This window comes from Curcuma longa, chromosome 21, assembly GCF_044706935.1.
Source record: "Curcuma longa cultivar G26 ecotype Majalengka, Jawa Barat chromosome 21, ITB_CL_G26_1.1, whole genome shotgun sequence".
Classification (NCBI taxonomy): Eukaryota; Viridiplantae; Streptophyta; class Magnoliopsida; order Zingiberales; family Zingiberaceae; genus Curcuma; species Curcuma longa.
This window is the reverse complement of record NC_133881.1, coordinates 966095-992938: the sequence shown is the minus strand read 5'-3', so window position 1 is coordinate 992938 and position 26844 is coordinate 966095. Positions and strand designations below refer to the sequence as shown.

Genomic DNA, 26844 nt, shown 5'->3' with positions numbered 1-26844 from the left:
ATAACAGAGATTCTTCAACTCTCAGTTTCACTTTGGAATTTCCTAAATCATTAGTATATTGAAAAGATGCATTCATTTCTGTGATAGGTGGAGAAGCCAGTTTGGAGTAATTTGAATTTGACGTCTTTATCAATGTTTCACAAGCTTCTTTATGTCTATTTAGACATGAGATTTCCTCATATTTCTTTTTATCATCAGTAGGTGAATGATTACCAGGCTTTATAATTGTTAATTTCAGTTGAAGAGAGTGTGCAAGAAGCCTCTGAGCAAATTCAGAAGAACCAGAAGATATATACTTTGTGTTTCCACCAAATGAACGATACCTGGCCAATGAAGTTCCATTTCCAGTACCAGTGGTTGTGGCCACAACAGTTTCAATGAAACTTTGTTTTGTATCAATAGGGTCATTGACTTGTTCGTCAATCAAAATTACAAATTAAATCCACCCCTTCAAAGTCTAGAAATGAAGTCCACGGCAAGGACATAACATCCAAGTACATAACATCAAGTAACAAGTCTTATATTAAATAATAATTTACCAAACATCCAAAATCATCCAAGTACATAGCATCCAAGGACATAGCATCAAGTAACAAGTCTTACATTAAATAATAATAGTTTACCAAACATCCAAAATCATCCAAGTACATAGCATCCAAATGCATATTACATAATATCCAAATATATTGCATCTAACAAGTAACAAACTAATCATGCAGTAGATTCTCTCTATCCATCATTTGGAATAATAAATTTTTGCGATATTCCAAAGGGCATCCAAGTAAAGCTCTCAACATCTTCGGGCGTTCAACAAGATACAAATAGCATTTAGAAACTCTATATTGCTCAACACCTAATTGAGTCAACAAGCTCCACACTTCATTCTCAGGAATGGGAAGTTCATTTGACTTAACCATTTCATGTGTTGAACTCATAATGGCTTGAGCTACATGGTCAATTGCTTTGCTTATACTGTCATCATCAACTTTACCTTTCTTTGCACTCTTGTTCTTTGATGATGCTCCAACAAAAGAGTTAGCTTGAGATTTAGTTGGTTCAGAATTAGGAGTTGGAATTTGAACATCCTCATTAATTGCATTTGAATTATCCAAATGAATTTCTTGTTGAGAGATCATAAGATCAACTTCATCAATGGTTTCAAACTGATTTTCACCAATATTATTCTCCACTTCCATGCTAGTCCTTTTTTTTCGCATTTCTGACGCAGTGTTGGCATGTTGTCCTGTAGCCCTATCTTTCCCATATAATTGAACTAACTTTTCATAATTTCGAATAGGCTTGCTCTTCCATTCGGCAGCTGCTGGTTTGATCTACAAATTACAAGATAATTGTATCAAATATTCATTCATAGATAGTATCACAAAAGAAAATCAAATATATTTTTTAAATGCATACACACCTCAATTAGTTGTTGCCAAACTTCAGATTCAGCACTGAAGAATTCTGTGATGGGATCCCATGCAAAACCACTCATACCATTTTTGAATATATCATAACATGAAAACCAGCCTCTTTTAATATGTTTCATGCGATTTTGAACCTTATCCTTATCGATAAATTTGTCGGGAAATTTTTCTTTCAATTCATTCACAATATTTTCGAATGCATGTGTAGTAAAGGTTCCACCAACCCTGTTGCCTATATTATGTTGGTTCAAATATGCATCAATAAGAGCATCATCCATTACTTTATTCCAAACACATTGATTATTCGCCTTGTTTGCACTTGCATTTTCACTTTGCCAGTCCTTCTTTTTTGGCATCCTTAAAAATTAAAATATAGTAACAATCAAACATACAATCCCATAAATAGTCATATGACATAACATTCAAGTAACATAATAAATTAAAATGTCAACATTCACAATCATCCAATTACAAGATAATTTGTCCAAAACCACAAGATAAACAAATTAACATAAATATCACATATTATAATCTAACCACATAGCCGCAGCTATGGAATCCCTAATCAATTCTCCCCTTCTTGCATCTTCATTGTCATCTCTATTTCTATGATTTTCTTCTTGATGATCACTATTATTATTAAGTTCAGCATCAACCTCGGCAAGCAATCCCTCATCTGGATCAACATTAATCAAATAATTGTGCAAAATACAACAACAGAGAATAATTTCTGTTTGAGTTTCAATTCCATAATTTGGCTCTGTTGAACTTCCTATAATAGCAAATCTCTTCTTAAGAACTCCAAAAGCTCTTTCAATTGCATTGCGCAATGAAGAATGTCGAAGATTAAATAACTCCCGAGCATTTCGTGGTGGATTGCGGCTATATTCTTTCAAATGATAACGTTCTCCTCGATATGGTGTAATAAGACCACTTTTCAACATGAATCCAGCATCAACAAGATAGTATTTTCCTAAAAAAAAATGTTATTAAATTGTAAAAGCAAGAAAAGCCTAATCACAATATATTTCATTTGATTTACCTTCTGGGATTTTAAGACACTCTTGTCTGGTTAATGCATTTTTTATTATTCTTGAGTCGGATGCTGTCCCTTCCCACCCGGCTAAGACATAAGTGAATTTCAGATCAAATGTGCATGCTGCTAAAACATTTTGTGTTGGAAAATCCTTTCTACCACGAAACTTTGGGGCATCAGAGGGAGAAACTTTAACACGAATATGTGTTCCATCTATTGCTCCAACACAATCCTAATACACCATGTTTAAATTATTAATAACTATGAATATATAGACATTAATCTATACTAGTCAAAAGATAAGAATAATATGTTTACCTTAACTCACCCCATCCCAAACAAGGACTAATATTTTTTTTTCCCCTTCCTTACCCTTCTTTCCCTTTTCCTCACCTCCTCCCAAATAGAGCGTAACTGACACCGAAAATAAACAATGTATATCTATCAAAACAGGCGATGATGACAAGGGGGAACAGATCCTATGGCCTATGCCATTCCCAAAACGAAATGGCAATGAGACAATCCAAGAATCGCCTAATAGCAATCACGTCACAAACAAAGCCCTAGGAGGACTAGAAAAGCGCGACTTCCCAATCCACAGGCAACCATTACCATCACCAAGAGCTCCACTAGCAAGCAAATAAAGAACGACGAGGAAAGATAATCGGAGGAGAAAACAAGAAAGGACCTTCCGATATCGAGAAGGGATCGGGCTGCCGCCGACTCTGTAACCTAAGCTCACGGGATGTCCGCAGGCGGAAGGGGGGATTCGACATGAAACTTCCATTTTAATGCGTTCCACGTGCTTCTAGAACCGTCGTGTGGATCATGCCTTTTATGTCCTGTTTACTACAGGGTGGATCATGCCTAATGTTTCCGTCGGCAGACGCTGCCAAGTCCCGGTTCAACTCCAAACGAGCCGAGCCGGGCCGGTTTCAACTTGAAGGCTGAATTTGAAACATTCGCCGTCCACGACTCAACTCAAAGACCGTGTCGCATAGGAAAGAGGACGGCGACCGCGTAATTATATAAACTCCTGTTGCCGACCGCTCTTCTGACCTTCTCCTTTCCACCTTCGCGGCCGCCGAGGAGGACCATGCGCATCAGTCTCGCGGCGGAAGACGAGGTCGCTGCCGACGCAGCTCCGGAGGCGGCGGAGGCGGAGGCTTGCCCGATCCAGCTCCTTCCCCAGGACGTCCTCCACAACGTCCTCGGCCGCCTCCCTCTCGACCAGGCCCTCGCCTGCCGACCGGTCTCTCGCCTCTTCCTCGACGCCCTCTCCTCCCTTCCCTTCCTCTCATCGCTCCCCTCGCTCCGCCTCCTTGCCCTCCGCCACCCTCGCGCAGCGTCCGCTCCGCACCCTTCCCTCCACGCCTTTGACCCCTCCTTCCGCCGTTGGATCCGTCTCCCGCTCTCCTTCCTCCCCTTCCCCTCGGCCTCTCCCGTCACCGCCTCTCCCTCTCTTCTCTACCTCTGGGTGGACTCCGTCCCTTTTCCCCACTCCATCGATCCCGCCTCCAAGAGCCAGACCAAGTCCCTCGTTGTCTGCAACCCACTGAGCGGATCCTACCGTCTCCTTCCCCCGCTTGGCTCAGCCTGGTCTCGCCACGGAACCGTGATCGCTGGTCATGGCGGATCCGTCGTCATCATAACCGAACTCGCAGCTCTCTCCTATGCGCCTTGCCCTGATCGATGGCTTAAGTTTCCACTGAGTCTCCCCTCCAAACCGCGGAGCCCGATCATGATGGCTGGTTCCGTCTTTGCCCTCTGCGACGTCGGCGCCCCCTGGAGAAGCCTGTGGAAGCTCTTCTCATGTGGCATTGCTGACCTAGGCAGGGCACACGGCTGGGCTCCGATTGAGCGGCACGAGTGGGGAGACGTGTTCGACATCTTCAAGCGGCCACGGTTACTTGCAGGAGCAGGTGGCCGCCAACTTCTGATGATCGGAGGTCTGAGGTCGTCCTTCGTGCTGGACGCGCCGTGCTCGACGGTGCTGATTCTCCGGCTGGATCTGGAGACCATGGAGTGGGATGAAGCAGGGAGGATGCCCCTGGAGATGTACAGGTGTTTTGGAGGCGGCTTCTCCAGTCCATTGGAAGCGGTGGCCGCTGCGGCTGCTGCAGCTGGCGCCAATAACAAGGTGAAGGTCTTTGGTGGAGATGGCAAGGTGTGGTTTTCTGGAAAGAGAATGAGGGGAAAACTCGCAATGTGGGAAGAAAGGGCAGGAAATAGTGACGGCGGCCTGTGGAGTTGGGTTGATGGTATCCCAGAGTGCCCCGAAGGTATGTACAGGGGTTTTCTCTTTGATGCTGGATTCATCTCAACACCTTGAACGAGTGGAAGAGATGGTGAGATCTTATACCCAGATCTATGTTTTCTGTGGTATACTTATTATTGATTTATGGACAACTTGGCAAGGAATATACTTCTGATTTATATTTAGGAGATCAGCGAGATTTTGATTGGACAAAATCTAAAATTATAATAAGTTGTTTATCAAGTGCTTCCATTTTCTCTCTGTTGTTTTTTATCTGATTCAATGGTATTAGTTGTAAAATGAATTCGAAGATTCCAAATCTTCCTCTATACTGTTTAGTGGATTGGATTTCAATGTCCATCTGGATTTCCCTACATGAAAAAATCATGCTAGAACTGTTTTATTCATGTCATTGATTGTTAAACTATTTTCATCATATCATCAGAAAACACTGAGCAATTTGATCTGTTATTCATTTAGATAAAGATTATTGTTTGGGAATTTCAGTGATATACTTGGGAAATGATAAATAATACAAATTTCAATAGGGAACTCTCATTGTTCAAGTCCTTGACAGAGAGTTACAAATTTCAGCGGGGAACTCTCATTGTGCAAGTCCTTGTCAGAAAGTTAAGTTGTTAAAGTTTAGTAGTAGTAGCTATTGTTCCCTTTTTTTACCGAATTCAGTAGAAACTTATTGAGTTATCTCCCCTGGATGTTATTCTGATAATAACAACGAGACATTCTCTACATGTGGGTGTTTCATACACCCCTTCTTACTTGGGTTAGACATTGACAATCTGGGTCAATATTTGTCGCTCCTTTTGATTGTGTAAAAATCATTCTCTGGTGAAACCAAAAGGAATCTTTTAAACATGTTGGGTACTTAGATCCATAAAGTGCTGGACACTAATCTGAATTCATGTTAAATGAGTCAACAGGGTGATGATCTATTTCTGGAGTAGTCTGTGTCTATGAAATTTCAATTCCAATTGAAATGGAATAGATAGTGATATTTAGTTGTTTAACAAAAGTTTCATATGGAACTGATTTTTTTTTAAAATATGAATATCATTCAGAGTTGGTGTTCTTCATTTATCGTCATATTGTGCAATTAAATTAGAATTTATATTGTTGTCTATATAATTGCAAAAATATTTTCAAGGTAAGAATTGTTTTAACCTATTTTACAATTTGTTAACTAAAGCTTATTATTCATGATCAGATATAATTCCCAATATGAAAATTCAACACAATTACTGTAATGGATTTGAGTGCATTAATCCATTTTTCTAGGTGCTATATTCAGGAAATATTTTGCTAAATTTATTTCTATGTGCTAATTTGGCTGTCAAAATTAGTAAGTTGATCACGGTCTCAACGTTGTAGTTGAGGGCTTGATGGTCACTATTGTATGGCAAAATGCATTACAATCCTGGCATTTCTCTGAATTTCAATCAATAGCTCCGTTTTTGCCTCCATGTACTTGTTTATATGCATGAAATATGAAGTATCTCTAGCAAATGTCAGAGGCCAGATCTTAAAGTGACATGTTTATTCAATTTCAATCTTGAAAGTGTCAAGTAGGACAAACATATTAGTTGATAATTCATAAATTAGGTTCTACTTTTAAGGTTTATGGATTTTTGAATTTATCTTGGTACGATGTTCTCAATGGATGAGTTGATATCAATTTAGTGAGCAAATTACTATGATTCATATTTAAAAAATAACATTGAAATTCATGAAGTAATCTAAACATTCAAAAGTGTGGTGCAGCAATTGACTGATAAAGTACAGGATAGTATTGAAAATCAGATGGTTGTGTAAATTGACATTTTTCACATGGAGGAAGATAACATTATTACCAAGTGTATTATGTTAAGAACTTTGGATAGATTGCCAAAGTTAACAATATCTGATCATGTTTTCAGATGAACCATGCTGAAATGGTTTAGGTATAGGCCAATTCTAACCCATGTCAGATGTGTCTGGCAACTGCATGTAATGATTTCCTTTTTATTTCTGCTTTCTGACTTCTTATATTTAGAATATGGTTGTTATTTCAACTGAAATCATTCACACTATATTTTACGAGTAATGTAAATCATTCAAAAATTATAGTGCAGATGATGTTACAGAACTGTGTCAATTGGCATATATCTGTTGGCTACATAACAAAAATATAATGGTGCCTCAATCATTCTGGACAGAGTCAAAAATGGCTATTACTAACTTTTAGTCCATTCTAAAACGTTCAAAATGCCTGTTCTCAAGATATTCTGCAATCTGGCATTTATTGGTCAAGGCAGTTTTATTTATTGTGTTATTCAACAATTTATATTGCCTTGAGTAAACATGTAGGGGCGTAAAATCAAGTAGATCATATTTGGCTTATTGCATAGCTATTTTTCTTAAATGTCTCATTTGTGTTCATTTTGCCCGTGAAGTGTATGACTAATGTACCTTCTTTTTTCACTTGTATGTTAAATGGGATTCAAATTGACAAGATCTGACTCCTGTACCTTTGTCTTCCACCATGTTCCATACTTCTAACAAATAGCACCCAGGAGTTAGCGTTAAACACAAAAGAGCATAGTGGATGCATCATCATATCCATGCGAGATGTTGATAGAGAAACAAAGAAGTGGTTCCCCTTTGACTAGTGCACATAAAATTCCTCTGTGTAGCATTGATCGTTTAATCCTTGTGTCGATTTGTTTGGCAGTTTCAACTCAGCTATTTGTTGGTCAGCTTAGAATAGCCGTATGATTCATATTTTGCAACTGCATACGTGAATATATGTTAGTCTTGTATTGGATCTGTAATAATATCTTTTAACACACTTAACATAAAGTTCAATGCTTATGAATTTTTTTTATTTCCTGAACTTGAATTTTTCTCAATCTTCTATCTTCCAATTGCAGCCATGTTGTATCAAAATATTTCTGTTTCTGAATGTTTATACAATGTTAATAACCATTACATGTAGAAATTTACTTGAACATCTTTTTTTTAGATACCTTAGGCAACATTTAGTAGGAGATAGATGGCTAACTTTATTCGTTGCAGACATGATGAACAAATGCAAATCCAGAAATGTTGCTTCTTTGGTTGTGCAAAGAAAGGGTGGTGAGTGATATATAATATTTTACTCTGTATAAAATGTCTTTTTTGATTCCTTATTTCATGTGAAGAATGATCATGTTCCAGGACTACTGAAGAACGTGTGTTAACAAGAACATATTATTAAGGTATGTAGACAGCAGATTTAATTGGTAAAGCTAAACTTATTATGCAGGTTTAGCACGATCAGACCGAGGTTGTGTGTGCAATTTTCCTAATGTATTGCAGTTCATGACTTGTGTGGCTATCGAATTAAGCTGAGGTGTTGACTTGTCGTTGTTATTGAATCCTTTTAACATTATCGCAACTAGAAATGAAAATTTCACATCTAGTTTGTTTTTCACAAGGAAACGAAATACGAATATTACACTTTCACGCCATTTATTTTGGAAACTTATTTAACAAGAAAATGATTTACAATTTGGGGCAGCATTTTAAAGTGTCCAACTGGAATGATCCAACTGTCCATGAAAACAAAGCTCCCACATCAATTCAAGCAACAATCAGAAACTGAATGGCGAAAGAACAATTCTGCTATCAATTTATTCACAATCATAGAAACAATTAAAAGATAAAAGATGAGTGCTCAAGAAACTATCACTAAACTGCATAAGGTAACAATTTCAACGTTAAATCTACTGCAGCATATCATAATATTGCCGTCCAGAGCCATCACAAATTATGTTAGGGCTTGAGTGTCTCCCTTGAGAGTGCAAACCTCAAAGTATCCCAAAAGCTTCAGGAAGCAGAAGTTGTGTGTCTTAAATGTGAGATCAGATCAAAAAGGATTTGGATAGCATCCAAAGGAATAAATCAATCAGACCGAAAATAATCCTGATCACGCTCTACAAGAACAAGCCAGCCACTTAGAACCTTTGAAAGAGAGCCAAGAATAGAGACACAACACAAATGAAATTGGAGCAACGTAAGATAATAGGGAACCCAAATAGCATTGGGGATGGTCACAAGGCCAAGTTGAACCTGCCACAAGGTCAGCAAAGTCATTAAAATAAGGTCCCCTAAGTGACTAAAATGTTTAAATGGCAGAAAGGATGGAAATTACCCGGTTTCATTCCCATAAAATTTTGGTAAGATCAAACTGGATAGGGATCAAAATAGCAAAAGCAACCATATACTTCATGTTAAATCAGCCATTTCTATGTGAGAACATTCAATTACCGAAACACCCAAAACTTCTAGTTCCTGCTAAAAAGCATAGATCCTGCTGAAGTCACATATCAGTGTGCTTCTCCCACAGCATCTAGATTTTAGCAATAGGAGCCATGCCATGCCAAAATGTCTTACCAAACCAGAGGCAAATGCACAAAGATATGTATCAAAAAGCATTAGTTTTCCATCAAGAACAAGGCACTTGTCAAAATAACATTAACATCTGAGTGACATTCAAGAAGTGAGGTGTGGCAAGAGTGGCACACGTGACAATTCCAAGTAAAGAACAGTAGAACACCATAGATGAAGCCAGTACCAAGGCCACACTGCAACCTTAATCAGTTGGAATGTTTGAAAACTAGCTTCACACTGCATACTGCATAAACAAAATGTTAATACTTTGGAAAACTGCCAAAAAAAAATAGGTGTTAAGAATCATACCTGCAACGCAAGCAGTAATATATTAATATCTGTGACCACCACCATCATTAGGACGCTCATATGGACCAGACCTGTCACGACTATAACGATCACCACCACTGCCCCCACGGCTTCCCCCATCTTTGTTGCGAGAACTGAAGCGATCACCATTACGATCAGGTCCATATCGATTGTTACTGCCATGATTACCCCCATACGAATCCTCTCTGTCACTGTATCTATCCCCTCTTCCACCATCACCAGAAGGGCATTCCCTTGCAAAATGACCAGGCTTTCCACACTTAAAACAGTCACCATCTGAACCTCGTCCACGGGCACCACCAAAGTCCTTACCACGCCCCCTATCATAATCACGACCACGATCGCGTTCATAGTCACGTCCTGAATCACGACCCCTGTTACCAGGGCCTTGAGGTTGTGCTCTTTCCACAGTAATTGAGCGTCCATCCAGATCTATTCCATTCATGGCTTCAATAGCATCTTCCATAGCAGCTTTGTTATCAAAAGTGACAAAGCCAAATCCACGAGAACGACCAGAAAACTTGTCGAGAACAATCTGCAGGTATGACAATAATCCAGCCAACAAACATTTATCCAAAAAAGTAGACTGATAAAACAAAAAAACATAGTAACTGAAGCAACAGCAAACCCCTCAGCCCCCAGGCATCAAGCTATTTATCAGATTATATCTGACGATCATGAGAAATAGTAACTTGAAATTTCAAATCTTTGCAAAATGTTACATAAGAATCAAATAATGACATTGTGAAACGAATATAACACCTTGCTGTAATTTTTATAAATATCAATGATCATAAACAGTCTCATATAGATAGTAAACCAGGTTATATGGAAAACAAGTACATTAGATGGAATTTTACCAGACTATCATACCAAGATAAACTGAAAACAATCAAGAAACAAAAGTGAAAATAGCAAACAATAGCAAACAAAAGTGAAACTGCATAAAAAATGTCTCCTGGGTCTGTAATGACAGGAATTTTTTAACACTAGAATTACCCTATTAAAACACAAGCAAATGGGAAAACGAATAATGATATGGAGAGCATGGTTGATGAAAATAGAAAATAAATTCTTTGTGCTCCATGAAGGGTAATAAACCATAAGAGAGATTGTCACCTTTGCCTCAGTAAGATGGCCAAATTTTTTAAATGCATCCTTCAAACTTCCATCAGTTGTTGACCAGGAAAGACTGCCAACAAAGCAGCTAAACTCATCTGCTTCTGACATTTTCAATCAATCAAGCTGTGGGGAGTGACAAAAAAGCAAGTGAAAAACATGTTAGCTACAAGCATAAAAATAGGACACATTTGAGTAAAAAAATGATTAAAGAAGATGGATAGGAAATATAACAGATACATCTGGGTATTCAAGTTAATAGAATCATGATCCATTGGTTCACTTCCTTGCTGCTTGGAATCATAGATGCAAATTAGATTTGATCATTGTAAGACTATCTTTGTGGAGATCTATATCCGTATGAAATTAATTCTTCAAGTGAAAATAAATTAATGAACAAAAACCATACAGCAGATTAGGCATCTCTGGAAGTGAATTAATTAACAAAAATCATGCATCAGAGTAGGCATCTCTTAATATAAATCAGTCAATTGAAAATTTTGAAGACAGATTAGTCCCTCATAATTAAAAGGTTTGTAACATTGGAGTTGGATTAATCACAAAACTTCAATATCCATAGAATGGTCAGATTGGATAAGTATAATCAAAATCGGCCAGTATAACCATTGAAAATTTAAATAAAAGAAAACAAAATTGAAAATTAGAAAGGATAAGAATACAAACTAAAATGAGTTGATGATTCAATATATCATAATCTTAACCACTGCCAATAAATATATTCCCACCTTTCAATTTTAAAAAAATCTACCCCAACCTATTTAAATCTCTCACAAATGTATCCCTACTTTAAGTTTGTCATCCAACTATTACTACAAATTGACAAAAGATCATTCTAACTCAATTTCATATAATCATGGATACCTAGATTAAATATATTTTATTTTAGTTGATTAATTTTTATTTATTTTTTAGTCATAAATTAGCTAAAGATGAATAACATATAATTAAATATAACGAAAAAAAAAAGTATTAGTGGTGGTATAAGATATCAATATCGCTAGTTAATAGATGAAAAACTTAGGGGAAGGATAGAATTTCTAGAGATTTAATAGTTTGGAATAGATTTGTTAAAATTCCAAGCAGAAATAGATTTGTTGTCCTGGATTCTATCTAACTGAATAAATTGACTCGGCTCTTCGTTGGTTGAGACTCTTGAGACAGAATCCAAGACAAATGATCTTTCATCAGCAAACAGAAGGTGACACAGACATAGAAAGAACACAACCAACAGAAGCATCAAGTAAACGATAGAGCTCTTCTTCCTCTCTAGCAGTTTCTCTCGGCCCCATCTAACTCTGTTGTTTCTTTTTCATGTTCTAGAATTCTCGGAAAAAACAATTCGCTAATTCATCCAAGAACGTTTGATCTCCAATAGTTATTTTAAAAAACACCTACCATAAGCTAAGAATTCATCAACAGCAAACTTCAGTTCCAACAGATCATACCAAATACCAGTCAAAACATGACATAGCATGAGTACGAATCCTCCTAATGCGGCATCAATAAAAGAGAAAAAAAGAAAAAGAAAAAGAGATTTCTCGATCCAAGAAAAGCTTTCCGATAACACTTCCAGTTTAAACCCCCAAAAAACAAGATGAATTAGACAACAAGATGATTCGGGGGCGAATTCGAGCTGGTACTTACCTGATGATGGAAGCGAACAGAAACCCTAGGCGAGGTCGGCTCAGGTTATTTCCTTTTCCAGGAGTCGCTATTTATCATAGACCTAGAATATCCGATCCGAATCATGATATTTATTTGAGCCGGTTCAGTCCAACCGGACCAACATTAGATACGCTATCACGCACCCGCTCTATTAGAAAATTGATAAATAAATATATATATATATATATATATTAAATATGATAAAGTAGTTATTTTGTTATCATTTTCTTTATTTATTAATATATTCTATAAATAATTAAATCAAATTTATACTTTGAGTGCTGAGTGTGTATATATATATAGTAATTTTTTTTATAATTTAGATATTTAAATTTTGATCAATTAATTTGAAGATAAATAACTATTTTCTTATAAATCTAAAGTGTAATTTAGAGTCTGGTGCAACGGTAAATCTAAAGTGCTACGGCGTATTTGCAGGAATTTTTCTCCAAATGGGGAACGTAATCAAAGGATGTTGGGCATCTGGATTGGCCGTCGTATGCGCTTCCCGATTTACCCTGGTGGTCGGTGGGATACGGATGGCTACTGTATTATCATTTTTAAAGTGTAATTTAGACGCCCTAAGATTTGATACGATGTAAGATAGGGTGCATTAAGTAATTAGGGCCGGATTTGATGTTAGATCTCTAAATTAAGAGTCATAATGATACTTAGATTTACTTGGTAGGTAGATTGTAAAATTGAACCATTCATTTTAAAAAATTAATCAACTCCTAAAAATTAGATAATCAATTATAATAAAAAATAAAAAATAAATCAATTTAAACACACTTTGGTCTCTCCTTTGGATGCAATAGCTTTTACTGCCAAGTGGTTATATTTCATTATGTAGGAAATGATGATCACTCCACAGTTGACAGACAACACGATTATCAATTGACCATGAAGTTCTTTAACTCAAGAAATATTTCCCTTGTTTATGATTCCTTGAAAGGACAGAAAAAAGAGCGTGAAAATTTAAATGTGCTAATGCGTTTATTGTTTAAAAAATACGTGCATGGGTTTGAAAGACAACTCTCTAGGGATTTCCTTTCTGCTTACTTACTCATTGTTCTTGCCCAAGGAAACAACAGAAAAAAACAACATCCAGTACTGAAGTCACTCATTCCCCCAGCACATTTCCTTTCACATGTCATTCTGCCGTAGGAAACATGATTGCCAACAATTGAAGCACCACTCATATAATCTGCAGTTAGCATGTGCATGAATGATTCTGTGTATCCCTGCACTTCAATCAACCTCACCTACTCTGGATTTTGTGAATCATCTGTGGGGTTGGATAAGCTTGAAAAGTGGAATTAATGAAGCACAGGCCTCGAGTAGAATTAATGAAGCAAATGGTTGCTGCTTAATTAGTTAATTAACATCCGATGACAGTCAAACACAAGAGAAAAGTGTTCTCTTGTCATGATCTCTAATGAGATACGACGCCACGTTTATGAAATTTAATAAGGCTAATGTGTTTCATGCATCCATTAAACATTTACCTCTAGGTGCAGTATGATATTAGTGCTGATAATATCGAGCATTGCCAATTGCAATGTAGTTGTGCTTCTCCTAAACTGAAGGGTCAAATATCAGAATTGAAGGAGAACAATGAAGATTGATGATGAGAGTTTTGGTGGCTGGAATCCATGCAGCTCACCTGATTCTGTCACCAAGATACTGGAGAGACAGAAGCCACGAGTCATGTGGGTGATGAAAAAGGTTCACCAAGTCGTCAAGCCTGGTAAACTGCACGCGATGCAAATCCTAGAAAATGGGGGAGGGAGCAAGCAAGGAAGATTTGATTTGATTCCATCCGAAAAGGTCGTCTATTGTTTAGAACAAAGGGCAATAGAATACTGCAACTTAACTTTTGGGCATTAATGCAACAGGAGGAGAATGCAAGGGCAGCCTCGGGAGAAGGTGGCCAGGTTAGCCTTCTTAATAATGGAGGCAAACCTCCCTTCCATTCATAACTACAACTTTGGCTTGCCAAGGGAACTCTAATTTGCCACCCTCTCTTCTTCTTCTTCTTGTTCCTCCTCAGGAATCAACTCATTGCTGTTTTGTTCTTCAACTCGTGCCTTCGGTCTCTGTTTCAGAACACCCAGTTTGCGTGTTTTCATCCATGTGAATTCCGTCCATGTCGAGACTTGAGAGTTGAGATGGATGGTTGGATCAACTGTTGTCTTTCTTCGTGATGTTTTCTACGACGGTATAATTTTTTCAGTTCATCTGGTGAAATACGAGGTGAGTCGGAGTGACAATTTTGATATTTGGAGTCCATTCTTGTGGAAGTTTCGATCTTTCTGCCCCGTCCATTTTGAATGGGACACGGAGAAAGAGAGAACTGAGAGCTTTTGTTGAATTGTTCTCTGTTCAATCCCTTATTAATTTTTTTTCTTCACATTTTGTGTTGCTGCGATCGTTGTTGCCAAACTTCAACCATGTCAGATTACCTGGAACAGAATACTAAACCTAAAAGTTTCGTAATCCTTTGAGTATCAAACTGAAATATTGTTTCAGGAGAAAATACATGAACTAAGCAATCTGCTTACGAATCCTAATCAGTCATTGCGATAAATTTCTGAACTGTGTCCTTTGACATTGTGCCGCAGGTTTTAGACTAAGAAAAACATAATTTGAGAAGACAGAGGTAGAGACATTGGCTGTAAGAGACGCATCGCTGGAAGAGCTTTCAAAATGTCGCCTTGTGATCAAGTTTCCATTCGCGATTTTGAGCTTGATGTTGATAGAGAAGACATCTTCTTCGACTCATTTGACTTCCTTGAGACTTCTTTGAACTCTGAACCATCAACATCTAACCTGGTAGAAAAGCCAGAGTTAAAATTGAGAAAGATTTCCAATGAGTTCTTGGCGAAAGAAATTTCGGATGTTCATGAAAGATGTAAAAAGTTCCTACGTGAAACAGGCTTTGATACATTATTCTTGTCGGAAAGAAGATGCACAGAAGAACCTAAAGTAACAATAAATGCTTCAATGCACCAAACGGAGTTGGAGATGATGTCTGATTCTTTATCGATCCCTGAATACAGTGGAGAGGAGGATTCCGTTTGTATGAAGAATGAAGATACAGAAACCATTGTCTTAGTGCGCAACCTCGAGCAAAATGATGGCAATGCCATGCTTCATGAAGTTGGCTCAAATAGGACCATGGCATGGCTTAAAACTGAAACCCAAATTGAGTCTCATGTTGATCAGCGATTCTTGGATCAACAACGCACTGTGAAAGGAAACACAAACCTAAGAAAAAGATGGTGGGCAAGATTGTTAACAAAGAGGAGTGCCAGTGATTTGAGAGATTCAGTAGCATCAAAAGCATTGGTGAAAAAAGTAGGTTTTCATAACAGTAGAGAAATCACAGAATTTCGCATGATACAGGAAATTGCTGCACACAAAGGTCTGATTAGAACCATGAAGTTCAGCCCCTGCGGGACGTATCTGGCCACTGGTGGTGAAGATTGTGTCGTTCGGGTATGGAAGGTTAGAAAACTCGAGGCCTCGTGCCGTTCCTCTACCTTGCTCCAAGAAACAGACAAGTTCAATCCCAGAAGAAAAGGCTTCAACTTTTCTTCGACGCTTAGCCCAGATGATCTTCAGGTCGAGGAAGTTCCACTGCATGAATATTTTGGGCATACCAGCGACATCTTGGACCTCTCATGGTCTAGATCTAGTGTAAGTTAGTTGCTTTTCTTCCCTACCTTCCCTAAATCACCTTACCCTGTCGGCTTACAATACAGCTTATTTTGTTCCTAATCATACAAGCTTCTTCCTTGTTCATTTGACAATTCTGCATGATTTGTTTAATGCAGTGTCTTCTTTCAGCATCGAAGGACAAAACTGTTCGAATGTGGAAAGTTGGTTGCGAGAGCTGTGTTAAAGTTTTCTACCACAATGATTATGGTACATTCTTGACTACAAGGCTGTTACAGTCTCTTACTCATTGTTTAAAGTAAACTAAAAAGTTGCATGGCATGCATCAGTGACCTGCATTCAGTTCAATCCTCTTGATGATGCACACTTCATAAGTGGCTCACTGGATAGAAAAGTGCGCATATGGAGTGTCGACAAGAATATCGTTGTTAATTGGGTTGACACAAGGAACATCATAACAGCCATATCTTACCAAGCTGATGGAAAGGTTGGCCTGCTTCTTCAGTTTCTGCCAGTGTTTTGGTGCAATTTCTTCTCGTCTCATAATCTTTTTCTTTTGAGCAGGGTTTTGTTGCCGGGACTCTAACTGGAAACTGCCGCTTCTATGTTTGTTCAGGTACTCAAGCCACGAGAATTGATCTATAGTTACCAGCCATAGCCATTTCATTCACCCACTCAACAATAATTCCTTTCATTCTTAGGTACAGGCAACAACCTGCAGTTGGACAAAGAACTGTATGTGTGGGGCAAAAACAAGTCATCTGGCAAACAAATTACTGGTTTGCAGGTAGCGTAGAAGCTAGCACATCATTGTTTCTCATTATTCAATTCAGTAGATATCTTTATTCTTGAACCTGTTCATCCAACAGTGCACTGGAGGTTCTAAGGTCATGGTCACATCAGTTGAATCTAAAGTTTGCATTTTTGATGGACTTAAGGTCGTAAAGAAATTTAGAGGTGAAGCACTGTCTTCATTTGTTTTTTCCTGATTAGTAACCAGGTTAGCTCATTCATGGAGTTACTTATGTCGAGGCAATCTCATGCAGGATCCAGGAAATCTAAGAGTCATGTGGCTGCATCTTTTACAGCTGATGGTAGATACATGGTTTCGGTTGGTGAAAAATCAAACATCTGCATCAGGGATCACTACAGTGACATGGGCATTCCTTCTAAAGAGGCGATGAAGTCTGTATTTTCCTGTGAGCATTTCTTTCCTGAAGGTGTAACAGTGGCTGTTCCATGGGTTGCTGTAGAAGGAAGAGAAGATTGTTTACATAAAAGCAACATGGCTTCTTCAGTTCCATTTGAGCAAAACCACGAGACATTCGTTAAATGCCGGAATCAAAATTTATTTTCTCTTGGATCCTGTTTACGGACCACTGGTGCTGCAAGTATTTCAGCAACATGGCCAGAGGAGAAACTTCCTGCGTCTTCAAAAACTGACTTGTCTGATTGCCATTATCAATCAGGCCAAGAACCAGCATTTGCTGAAGCCACATCAAGTCTGGTTATTGTCACTGGAAGCGGCAGTGGAATGATCAGATTGTTCAGGTTCCTAAGATTGCCTGCTAAAGTCTGCTGATGAGATTCCTTGAAAACTTACCAGAAGCTGCAGTTAGTTCTTTAGTTAATAAGGCACTACTTTGCATGGTTGTTCTACTCCAGATTTGGGGTTTTTTAGGGTTTGGTTGACAGTTTTTCAGTGTTACAACACTGAGGTCAGGCAAGAAGTTCTACCTTTCCTGCAATCAAACCAGGACATAAATAGATTGTTTCAGCAGATGAAATTGTAAAATTTGTGTAGATTGTCTTCACGGAAAAGAATTTTTCAGCCCTTGTTAAGGGAATTGCCTGTATACCATGTGATCAATCAAGGGGTGGAGACCACGAGTGCACGTCGGCTACTGCAGACTCAACAGCTCCGCCATGTGTGATGTTGTCCGCCATGCTAACGTTTGCGAGTGAGAATGCGCGATTGCCTGTCAGAGAAGTTAAACAGCATCCTCTTTTGTGTCGTCATATGGATCGGGAACCGCAAACGAGAGAAATGAGAAACTTGCACCATCGTCACTGATTGCAGCAATTTAAACGTGAGAATTAGGGACAGACGGAGCCAAGTCTGGTGATGCTCTTGTCGGCTGAACAGGTATAGGAAAGCAAACTAGTGGAAATTTTGACTGTTAGAAAAAGTGAGGCTAATTATCAGGCATCAGTTTGCATAAAAAGGCACGATGGCAGTAGCAAGATGCACTGATCGTTGCGATGCCCTATTCATTAACTCCTCTCTGATCTGTTGTGATATCATAGGTAACTTATCACCCTATTAATGCGACAAAATGACAGCAGTATGGCAAGCTCCTCACTTACATCTATATATCTACTCTACATTTTTTGAGAACGTTCTCACCTCTGTAGCAAAAAGGTTTGTCAAAGCATTTGATTCCTCATTTTTCTTCAACTGATCCTGACTGATCATTTGATTTCTTTAGAAATTCTTCCATTTTCAATGCACTGTTGGACACTTCAGATCCTGCTTCAATCTTGCTTTTGTTGCATAAACAGGCTCGAAGGGAAGGTGGCCTTGATCACCGGCGGGGCGAGCGGCTTCGGCGAGTGCACCGCCAAGCTGTTCGCCCGCCGCGGCGCTCGAGTAGTCGTGGCGGACATCCAAGACGACAAAGGCCGCGCCCTCTGCGACTCACTCGGCCCGGACACCGCCTCCTACGTCCACTGCGACGTCACGAAGGAGTCCGACTTGGCGAGCGCCGTCGATGACGCCGTCGCCCGGCACGGGAAGCTCGACGTCATGTTCAGCAACGCCGGCACCGCGTTTGCGTTGAAGTCGTTACCCGACTGCGAGGTGGATGACTTCCAGCGGTTGATGTCGGTGAACGTGACGGGGGTGTTCCTGGCCATCAAGCACGCGGCGCGGGTGATGTCGCCGGCGAGGCGGGGGAGCATCGTAATCACGGGGAGCACCGCGTCGACTGTTGCGGGAATTGTGCCGCACGCATACGCGTGCTCGAAGCACGCGGTGGTGGGGCTGATGAGGAGCGCGGCGGCCGAGCTGGGCAGGCACGGGGTTCGGGTCAACTGCGTGTCTCCGTACGGGGTGGCGACGCCGCTGACGATGGCAGCGTTTGCCTTAGACAAGGAGGCCTTGGAGGCTATGTTTGAGAGGTCGGCCAACCTGAAAGGGGTGAGGCTGGGAGCGGAGGACGTGGCGGAGGCGGTGGCGTACCTCGCCGGCGACGAGTCCAGGTACGTGAGCGGCGTCAATCTGCTGTTGGACGGAGGCTACACCGTCGTCAAGGAATTGCCGTAGATGGAACCGACGTACCCATCGACAGACTTCACGTCGATCGCACTCCGACTGCAACAGCAAGCTCGCGTTGAATAATTGTCACAATCAACTTAAATTATCATCAATAAGATAAAATAATCAATTATGCAAACGCACAAGGTAAAAGATTTTCTTTCACTGGATCAACCTTTCAATCCGCACGCACAAGTAGACATAAAGCAGAGCAACATTAACCGATCGAGTGATAGATATAGTTTGAACATCACAAGCAGAGCTGCACACACTACACGACGATGAAGCATGACATGACCTCGAAATTAACTTAGCAGGAAGGCGATCGAAGGCAATTGATTAGCGCTTTCGCAGTAGGAGACCGGAGATGAGGAGCAGCGCCATGAAGAAGACGACGGCGATGAAGGCGGCGACGACGGCCCCGCTGATGCGCTGGCAGAAGCCGTCGAACTGAAGGCAGATGGCGACCCAGTTGGCCTCCGAGCTTCCGTTGTGTGCCAAGTACACGATCGCCGCCGCCGCCGACGCCGCCGACGAAGTGAAAGCAACCATTACCTGCATCCGCCATTTGCGATTAATTAATTATATATTCCTTTTAAATTAAACATGAAAAAGGGATATTTGAGGCATGCATACTAAATCCAAGATAAAGAGGAGGAGCCTTGGGCAAGTGGCCTGTGGGCGAACGATGCCGGCGATCGAGAAGGGAAGGGAGAGCACGAGGTAGCCCGCGGCGATTCCATTCGCTATCACAAAGAACCTGCAACCAGATCACAATTAAGATCGATCTTGTTCTTAATTGTTTAACTACTTCCCTAGCTCCTTTTTGTAATTAATTAAGATCGATTCATGACTGACAATAGCGCGGGAAGGTCGGTAAAGTTAGCGCGGAACTGGAACAACTGGGTGAAGAAAGGCAGCGTCTCGTTGGTGGTGCCCATGGTGACGGCGGCCACGAGGGTGGCGGCAATGCCGCAAAGCCGCAGCACGAAGTCGAGGAAAGCCAAGACTCGCTTGCACCCGCCGACGCCCTTGGCGGTCTTCCTCAGAAGGAAGGGGAAGCTGCGCGGCCCTGGCGCTGGCGCCGGTGGCGGTGCAGCGGCCACGGGATCTTTGGCCCTGGCGTCGGTGGTCCGATCCTCGACGGGGATGACGACGGCTTCACCGTTGGTGCTCATCGTGGGATATGATCGAGGTGGGAGCTGGATTGGGCTGTGGTATTAATTCTGAATCAGTTGCTGCTTGAGAACACAAATTAAGCTGATCGAGCAAATATATAGAGACATCTGAATTAGCAGGAGAAAGGTCGGCAATTGCCATGCACGGCGGCAGTGGAGAAGCTCGGCCCGTGGAGCAGGAATTGAGCAGGTTCTGTCAACTCCCCTCGTTCTCATGTTGTATTTGGTACAATAATGCAGTAGCACTGGTTTGTGTTTAATTCTTAACATATTCTCTTCACCCTCTTCTTTCCTCTTTTTTCTCTTAATATATTCTCATTCATTCACTTCAGCCAGAAATAATAATAATAAAATTCACCCTTCCAACGACTCCATGTGATCGATCTCACGATCATCTGTGAGAAAATTAATTGGGAAGCTACAGTTGACCACGCCAGAGGAGGGTATTACTTCAGTTTCATCGAGATTCGATCTTTGCCCCTCAGCAATTCTGTTTCATCGTAACCAACTCAATTATGCCCACAATTAATATATTCTCTTCAACAAATGGATTAGTGGTTTGTAATTATCAGTGAGACGATATTTTTAGATTTTAAAATGTTATTTTTGTGAATGAACGGATTCAATAATTTCAATTAAAACCCAACCTAACCCACTTAATTAGTGCTCAAATAAACCATCCAGCCTATCCAAATCAATCGGCCCTACAAAATGGACACCCACTTGACCGACTTAATCGGCATGTTCAACTGGACCATATGAACCAGCTAGCCTTGTCTATTTTTGTGGATTAGCCCGGCCCATTGATCCTCATGGACCAATTAGTCCAGACCAACTAACTTAGCCTTGCTCAATCTCATTTGACCTAACCCATTATAAAGTTCGACTTGATTACTCAACCCAAGTCACTAGACCAATTAAAACTAACCAACCTACCAATCCACATTTCACTATCTTATAGTTAACAAGTTGAATTAGTTAAGATGGATCATTCTTTTCAATTTTTACTAGCACTTCATTCATTTGTTCAAGTCCTATAATAGATTGATACTACAAGACAATTCTTCAATTAATCCCTCAGGCTAGGTGTAGCAATCAGTTCCTCCAATAGATAATTAAGCATCTAAATTCGAGTCCCAATTGAGGTGCATTGTTGAAAATTTTTCTACAATAGGATGATAGACCTAAGAATGTTATCTTAATAATCGATGAAAAATATATATAAAATAAAATTAATTATCTTTGAAATTAATCAGATCATAATAATTAAATATCTTATTATTAACTAGATTTAAAAAAAAAATGAAGGCCTTTTGAATCCCTCAACTTCCTAGAAACTAGTAATATTATGCATAAAAACTCCTCCTTTTGACTTGCATAATTGCCTTAAATATAATAAACAAAAAAAATGGAAATAAAAGTCGAAATTCAACTCCCAACAAGGCCCGGTACCTCTTCGAACGCCAACCAAATTCTACACGTTAAACGAGTCATTATGATTTAGTCAATGCGATACGCCTTGAAATTAAAACAAAGAAAGTGATTGGTCAATAGTCAACTCCTTTCGTTCACTTCCATCTATAATCTTTGTCCAAATCGATTTCTATAAAAAGAGAGAGGTCACTGGAACTCTTGCAGAGAAGACAAGGATCGAAATCGACCACCTAGCGATTTTTCCCTTTCCCTTACGAGATCAAACCTTTCCTTGTTCGCCACCGTCGATGGCCTCCGACGCAGCCCCCAGCCGCGGCCTCGGCGGCACCGAGAACGGGTGGTGGCGCGCGATGCCGGGCGGCACCGGCGTCAGCGTCCTCATCTTCCTCCCCACCCGCCCCATCTCCCGCCCCCTCCTCGAGTCCGCCGTCCGCAGCCTCCAGTCCACCCACCCCATCCTCCGAGCCTTCCTCTCCGCCCCGACCCCCGGCCAACCCACCTTAACCGTGGGCTCCGCCCCCTCCGCCACCGTCCGCGTCCTCGCCGCCTCCGACGTCCTCCCCGCTGAGCCGGGGCAGGTATCCTCCTTCCACGCCCTCCTGGAGCGCGAGCTCAACCTGAACGCCTGGGCCGAGCAGGGCCCGGTCGACCCCATCCTGTACGCGACCATCTACGAGGGCGTGCCGGATGAGGGGCGTTCCGCCGTGGCGCTGAGGATGCACTCTTCGGCCTGCGACCGGGCGTCGGTGGGGGCGGTGCTGAAGGAGCTGGTGCAGCTCCTGGCCGGCGGCGAGAAGGGGACGAAGGAGGAGCCGTTTCACGCGGCGTTAGAGGACTTGATCCCGAAGGCGGACACATACAAACCGTTCTGGGCGCGGGGGAAGGACATGATCGGCTACGGCATCAACGGCCTGAGGACGTCGCCCCTACCGTTCGAGGACACGGTGACGGAACGGCGGTCGGAGGTGGCGAGGTTGGTACTCACCCGCGACGAAACTCAGAAGCTTCTCTCGGTTAGTGTTTTTTTTTTCGTTTTTAATTTTTTTCATATACTCTCAAAAATAGACATATAATATATGAATATAATCCAAAAAAATATTTATATGTTAATAGGCGTAAGAATAATCTAATTTAAAAAAATCAAGAAATTAAATTAACTTGATCTAAATAATTGGGCAAAAATATAAAAAACACGTCCTTATTTTTATTATCTTTAAAAAATATTAAAAGGATGTATTTTTCTATTTTTTTAAAGACTAGTATATTAAATTATTCTTTTTTAATTTAATTAAAATTGTTTGTAGAAGGACTTAACTAAAATTGTTTTTAGCCTTGATCAAAATTATTATAATAACACTGAATAAATATTTTAAAGATGAAAAATAGAATAGGAAGCACCTATAATATTTTTATAAAATGAAGTATCATTGTAACGCTAATAAAAGTAGGAATTTTTTTTTATTAGAGAAATGATACATGAAAACGTAACATAATATACTATAAATCTAGGTCTCACATCTATGTAATATAGTGTATCATGTTGCATTTTTATATTGAGTTTTCATGTAGTATATTATTTTTTTATTATTAACTTAAATAATTTATAGATTTAAAATATCTATTTAAATATTGGGGGAAAATAATTTAATGAATTATGACACAACAGCGTAGTTGACCAGGCATCTTAGTGTTCAAATATATATATTAATATCCATTTTTTAAATATATTTTGACAACGCTTGAATGATGTACGCTGAGATATATTGAAGAAATTAATAAGTTTTTTTTTTTACAAATAAAATTTAATATATTGAAGAAATTAACCCCCTTTGACTTTAGGCTTTTTATTATTAAAAAAAATAAAAAAGAAAGGCACTGAATGTTGGAGTGGTTTTGGATTGCAGGAATGCGAGGAAAGAGGTGTGAAGCTTTGCGGAGCAATCGGAGCTGCAGCAATGATGGCTGCGCGTTCATCCAAGCAACTGGAGAGCCACCAGTACGAGACTTACTCGCTCGTCACCCTCATTGATTGCCGCAAGAATCTCGATCCTCCTCTAAACGGACAGAACATGGGTGAGCATTTCATAACCCACCCACAAGAAATCGAATCGAACTGAACTGAACTATTGAACTGAAATGCCATGGAATCTTGCAGGCAACTTCCAGTCCGCGGTCATCAACACGCACAACATTCAGGGAGCAGAGAACTTCTGGGAGCTCGTCAAGAGGTGCCATGAGTCCTACCACACGGCGGTGACCAACAAGAAGCATCTGAAGGACATCAACGATCTCAACTTCCTGTTCTTGAGAGCCATCGACAACCCCCAACTGACTCCCTCGGCGTCCCAGAGGACCGCCCTCGTCACCGTGTTCGAGGAGTCAGCGATACACGAGTCGTCGGAGCTGCCGAAGGAGCTCGGTGTGGAAGACTACATTGGCTGTTCTTCTGTCCACGGAATAGGGCCTTCGCTCGCCGTTTTCGATACCATTAGAGATGGCAAGCTGGACTGCGCCATCGTGTACCCTGCCCCTCTGCACTCGAGGAAGCAGATCGGAGAGCTCATCGATCACATAAAGAGGATTCTTTTAGGAAACGAAGAAGAGTAGGAGACCGGGAAGAGCTGATGGAATGAATGCTCGTGTTGTTTTCGATTGTATTTGTTGTAATGAGATCCTAAAACTTCTCTACTGCAGTATTACCTCTGGCAATAAGGAGACTGTAACCCATTTATTGTGATTTCGTATCAGATTGGAGCTCAAGAAAGTTTGGAAGAACATGTAGACTTCTTTTCTTAGCTTAACGGAGACACTTTATATCTGTGTACTCATTGAACAGGAAAGCGAACTGCATGTGTTCAGGACAATGATTACAGGCATTTGAGTGGGGGCATGTCTTTGGTTTCAAGGTAAGCAATTAGAGATCGGAGCATGGAGACCAGCTGGTGCTGGTCCTGCTTGTGCCTGCACACGAGAGCCAGGTACTGCATGGCCTCTTCGGGGCGAAGCCCCGCCATGAGAAATGGGAAGAGGCGAGGAGAGTGGGTGGTTTCCATTGTCGACATTAGTTGCTCCGTCCACGAGAGGGAGGACAATGGGGCATTCTCTTCCTCTTCCATTTGAGCTTTCAACGACATTTGGCTCTTTATTGTCATCTCCAACAATGGAAACAGCTTCTTCTCTTCCTCCTGAAAGTGTTCCTTGAAATGCTCCTAGCAAAATTCGAATGATCATGGTTACTGAACCAGAAAATGGAATTCAAGAATGATCTGTTGCAGTTACTTGTGGAACCAGGAATTCGTAGCTAAACTGATCAAATTCGATCGATTGAATCAAACTCTTGACTGGCAAGAAAGCAATATAATCATGCAACATTGGGATGAGAGGAAGCGATTTCGAAAGCGTAGACCAACCTCCAAGGTCTTGAATCGGGAAGACAAGTTTAGCAACGCCTCCTGATGGAATGGGGTACCAGCCTCCATCACCACAGTCGATTTGATGTCCTCCTTGATCCCGTTAATCAGGGGCAGATCCCTCGCGTGCTCCTCGTTCGCAACCTTGCACACCGCTGCCATCGACGGTGATCGCGTGCTTAATCGCCATCAAGATCGGAATAGACGCTTCCTGATCTATCAACTCGTACCTTGATCGGCCGCGGCCTCGAGGGCCGGGAAGAGGAGGCGCTCCTCCATCTGCGCGTGCTCCATCACCAGCTCCACCACCAGCCCGTAGCTCCGCCCCATCCGCGCCGAATCGCCGCGCCCACGCCCGCCGCCGGCCATCTCCGCTGCCCACCGGCCCAGCTCCTCCACGTGCCGCTCCAGGCTGCGATGCTGCAGCGCGGTGACGAGCGCCACCTCGTCGGCCTCCGTCCCCGCCGGCGTCGGCCACCGACTTTTCCCGATCTTCGCCAGCGCGTCCGCGGCCACCCGGGGGCAGGGGAACCTGGAGTCGAGCTCGCGGAACAGCGTGTGGTCCGCGCCGACGAGGGTGTCGGGGCCGCACTGGAGGAAGGGGCGGCCGAGGAGGGGGCTGTCGCGAGGGACGAACTGGTAGGGGACAGACTTGTAGAGGAGGGCGAGGCGGAGGCGTGAGGAGGTAAGGCAGGACTCAGATCCATAGAGACGGACGGCGGGGGCGGGGGCGGGGGCGGCGGCGGGGGCAGTGGAGGGGTTGGGCGGCCGGGGGCCGGATTGGGGCTTTGGCTTGGGAGCGCAGTTGCCCATTTGCGATCGGATCGAGAGGAGAAAAAAAGTAGAGTAAACAGAGAGACCGAAGAGGAGAACGAGGTTATGAGCGTGAGGCTTTTAGTTCAAATTAGTAGGGTTAGCTGTTGAGGGAGGGATTTGAGGAGGGCGGGGAAGACGCAGGAGATGGAGCCTGGAGCCGTTGTCATTCTAAGCGGGAGGGTTAATGTTTATGCGGTACACGATGGCGGGTTCACGGGGGTTTTGCCTTTCCCGGCATTCGGGCCCGATGAGTTGGCTACTACGTCATAAATGTTTTCACAAATCAAACATTAAAATAAAAATAAATTAAAAGCTACCCATTTTATTCAAAAACTAATTTAATTCCCTGCTATTTCGTAGCAACAATTAAATCGAAAAAAGGTTTGCGCTGTGTCGAAACTTTTTCTCAACAGCGATCATTACTCGGAGTTGTCAGATTGCTTTTAGTTGGTGTTACTAAGTCGATCTCTGCCTAAGGAATATAAAGTATAACAAATAATTATATTGACTTGTTTTTTTTCGTCCCGGCCAAAGAGCTTGCCACAAGATAAAAGAATCGAAGTAGATGCAAAAACAACGTACAAAATCTGTTAAACTTTTAGACCACCAAACATTTAGCTCAAAGAACACGTAAATTCAACTACCGGTGCTCTTTCAACGTCAATAAAGTTTGGGAAGTTAGGTACATGTTTAAATTGTTGTTTTGTAATAATATTTATATTATTT

General features: G+C 41.3%; 7 protein-coding genes and 1 pseudogene across 9 annotated transcripts; 4 read left to right on the top strand and 4 right to left on the bottom strand.

Annotated features, from left to right (window-relative positions):
* Positions 1-554: 554 nt before the first annotated feature.
* On the bottom strand, positions 555-3222 carry LOC141814972 (uncharacterized). 3 transcript variants are annotated; one of them, XM_074702935.1, is made up of 4 exons: positions 2857-3145; positions 2470-2629; positions 1421-1784; positions 555-1331 (listed from the first exon to the last, which is right to left on the bottom strand). In XM_074702935.1, the coding sequence occupies exons 3-4, from the start codon at positions 1781-1783 to the stop codon at positions 708-710; spliced, it is 987 nt and encodes a 328-aa protein (XP_074559036.1). In that variant the 5' UTR covers position 1784; positions 2470-2629; positions 2857-3145; the 3' UTR covers positions 555-707. The 3 variants fall into 3 exon arrangements, with proteins under 3 accessions (XP_074559036.1, XP_074559035.1, XP_074559034.1); XM_074702934.1 differs by lacking the exon at positions 2857-3145 and adding an exon at positions 2782-2793 and having other exon boundaries at positions 2470-2695; XM_074702933.1 differs by lacking the exons at positions 2470-2629; positions 2857-3145 and adding an exon at positions 3152-3222 and having other exon boundaries at positions 556-1331.
* A 319-nt stretch (positions 3223-3541) lies between these two features.
* On the top strand, positions 3542-7610 carry LOC141814395 (SKP1-interacting partner 15-like). The gene is made up of 2 exons (XM_074702354.1): positions 3542-4811; positions 7231-7610. Exon 1 carries the CDS (start codon positions 3560-3562, stop codon positions 4793-4795), a length of 1236 nt encoding a protein of 411 aa, XP_074558455.1. The 5' UTR covers positions 3542-3559; the 3' UTR covers positions 4796-4811; positions 7231-7610.
* A 1568-nt stretch (positions 7611-9178) lies between these two features.
* LOC141814396 (glycine-rich RNA-binding protein RZ1A-like) lies at positions 9179-12336 on the bottom strand. The gene is made up of 4 exons (XM_074702355.1): positions 12263-12336; positions 10598-10723; positions 9458-10013; positions 9179-9392 (listed from the first exon to the last, which is right to left on the bottom strand). Exons 2-3 carry the CDS (start codon positions 10706-10708, stop codon positions 9480-9482), a joined length of 645 nt encoding a protein of 214 aa, XP_074558456.1. The 5' UTR covers positions 10709-10723; positions 12263-12336; the 3' UTR covers positions 9179-9392; positions 9458-9479.
* A 2656-nt stretch (positions 12337-14992) lies between these two features.
* On the top strand, positions 14993-17546 carry LOC141814333 (uncharacterized; annotated as a pseudogene).
* Positions 17547-18300: 754 nt separating this feature from the next.
* Positions 18301-19462, top strand: LOC141814449 (momilactone A synthase-like). Its single transcript, XM_074702409.1, has 2 exons — positions 18301-18386; positions 18527-19462. Exons 1-2 carry the CDS (start codon positions 18301-18303, stop codon positions 19287-19289), a joined length of 849 nt encoding a protein of 282 aa, XP_074558510.1. The 3' UTR covers positions 19290-19462.
* A 100-nt stretch (positions 19463-19562) lies between these two features.
* Positions 19563-20621, bottom strand: LOC141814336 (casparian strip membrane protein 2-like). The gene is made up of 3 exons (XM_074702278.1): positions 20139-20621; positions 19917-20040; positions 19563-19835 (listed from the first exon to the last, which is right to left on the bottom strand). Exons 1-3 carry the CDS (start codon positions 20456-20458, stop codon positions 19620-19622), a joined length of 660 nt encoding a protein of 219 aa, XP_074558379.1. The 5' UTR covers positions 20459-20621; the 3' UTR covers positions 19563-19619.
* A 1466-nt stretch (positions 20622-22087) lies between these two features.
* LOC141814334 (uncharacterized) lies at positions 22088-24687 on the top strand. The gene is made up of 3 exons (XM_074702276.1): positions 22088-22905; positions 23797-23965; positions 24048-24687. The coding sequence occupies exons 1-3, from the start codon at positions 22180-22182 to the stop codon at positions 24497-24499; spliced, it is 1347 nt and encodes a 448-aa protein (XP_074558377.1). The 5' UTR covers positions 22088-22179; the 3' UTR covers positions 24500-24687.
* A 66-nt stretch (positions 24688-24753) lies between these two features.
* LOC141814335 (uncharacterized) lies at positions 24754-26115 on the bottom strand. The gene is made up of 3 exons (XM_074702277.1): positions 25533-26115; positions 25303-25457; positions 24754-25101 (listed from the first exon to the last, which is right to left on the bottom strand). The coding sequence occupies exons 1-3, from the start codon at positions 26113-26115 to the stop codon at positions 24760-24762; spliced, it is 1080 nt and encodes a 359-aa protein (XP_074558378.1). The 3' UTR covers positions 24754-24759.
* Between the last annotated feature and the right edge of the window lie 729 nt (positions 26116-26844).

What these genes read in the sequence shown, in the direction of transcription:
- LOC141814972 (XM_074702933.1), bottom strand. Translation starts at nt 1,783, where the DNA reads ATGCCAAAAAAGAAGGACTGGCAAAGTGAAAATGCAAGTGCAAACAAG. An exon ending in TTTGGCAACAACTAATTGAG is followed by an intron (nt 1,332 to 1,420) that starts GTGTGTATGCAT and finishes TGTAATTTGTAG; the next exon opens with ATCAAACCAGCAGCTGCCGA.
- LOC141814395 (XM_074702354.1), top strand. Translation starts at nt 3,560, where the DNA reads ATGCGCATCAGTCTCGCGGCGGAAGACGAGGTCGCTGCCGACGCAGCT.
- LOC141814396 (XM_074702355.1), bottom strand. Translation starts at nt 10,708, where the DNA reads ATGTCAGAAGCAGATGAGTTTAGCTGCTTTGTTGGCAGTCTTTCCTGG. An exon ending in GCCATCTTACTGAGGCAAAG is followed by an intron (nt 10,014 to 10,597) that starts GTGACAATCTCT and finishes TCATACCTGCAG; the next exon opens with ATTGTTCTCGACAAGTTTTC.
- LOC141814449 (XM_074702409.1), top strand. Translation starts at nt 18,301, where the DNA reads ATGACAGCAGTATGGCAAGCTCCTCACTTACATCTATATATCTACTCT. An exon ending in CTCACCTCTGTAGCAAAAAG is followed by an intron (nt 18,387 to 18,526) that starts GTTTGTCAAAGC and finishes TTGCATAAACAG; the next exon opens with GCTCGAAGGGAAGGTGGCCT.
- LOC141814336 (XM_074702278.1), bottom strand. Translation starts at nt 20,458, where the DNA reads ATGAGCACCAACGGTGAAGCCGTCGTCATCCCCGTCGAGGATCGGACC. An exon ending in ACCGACCTTCCCGCGCTATT is followed by an intron (nt 20,041 to 20,138) that starts GTCAGTCATGAA and finishes ATCTGGTTGCAG; the next exon opens with GTTCTTTGTGATAGCGAATG. An exon ending in TCCTCTTTATCTTGGATTTA is followed by an intron (nt 19,836 to 19,916) that starts GTATGCATGCCT and finishes TGGCGGATGCAG; the next exon opens with GTAATGGTTGCTTTCACTTC.
- LOC141814334 (XM_074702276.1), top strand. Translation starts at nt 22,180, where the DNA reads ATGGCCTCCGACGCAGCCCCCAGCCGCGGCCTCGGCGGCACCGAGAAC. An exon ending in AAACTCAGAAGCTTCTCTCG is followed by an intron (nt 22,906 to 23,796) that starts GTTAGTGTTTTT and finishes TTTGGATTGCAG; the next exon opens with GAATGCGAGGAAAGAGGTGT. An exon ending in TCTAAACGGACAGAACATGG is followed by an intron (nt 23,966 to 24,047) that starts GTGAGCATTTCA and finishes GGAATCTTGCAG; the next exon opens with GCAACTTCCAGTCCGCGGTC.
- LOC141814335 (XM_074702277.1), bottom strand. Translation starts at nt 26,115, where the DNA reads ATGGGCAACTGCGCTCCCAAGCCAAAGCCCCAATCCGGCCCCCGGCCG. An exon ending in CGAGGCCGCGGCCGATCAAG is followed by an intron (nt 25,458 to 25,532) that starts GTACGAGTTGAT and finishes CGTCGATGGCAG; the next exon opens with CGGTGTGCAAGGTTGCGAAC. An exon ending in CCCGATTCAAGACCTTGGAG is followed by an intron (nt 25,102 to 25,302) that starts GTTGGTCTACGC and finishes GAATTTTGCTAG; the next exon opens with GAGCATTTCAAGGAACACTT.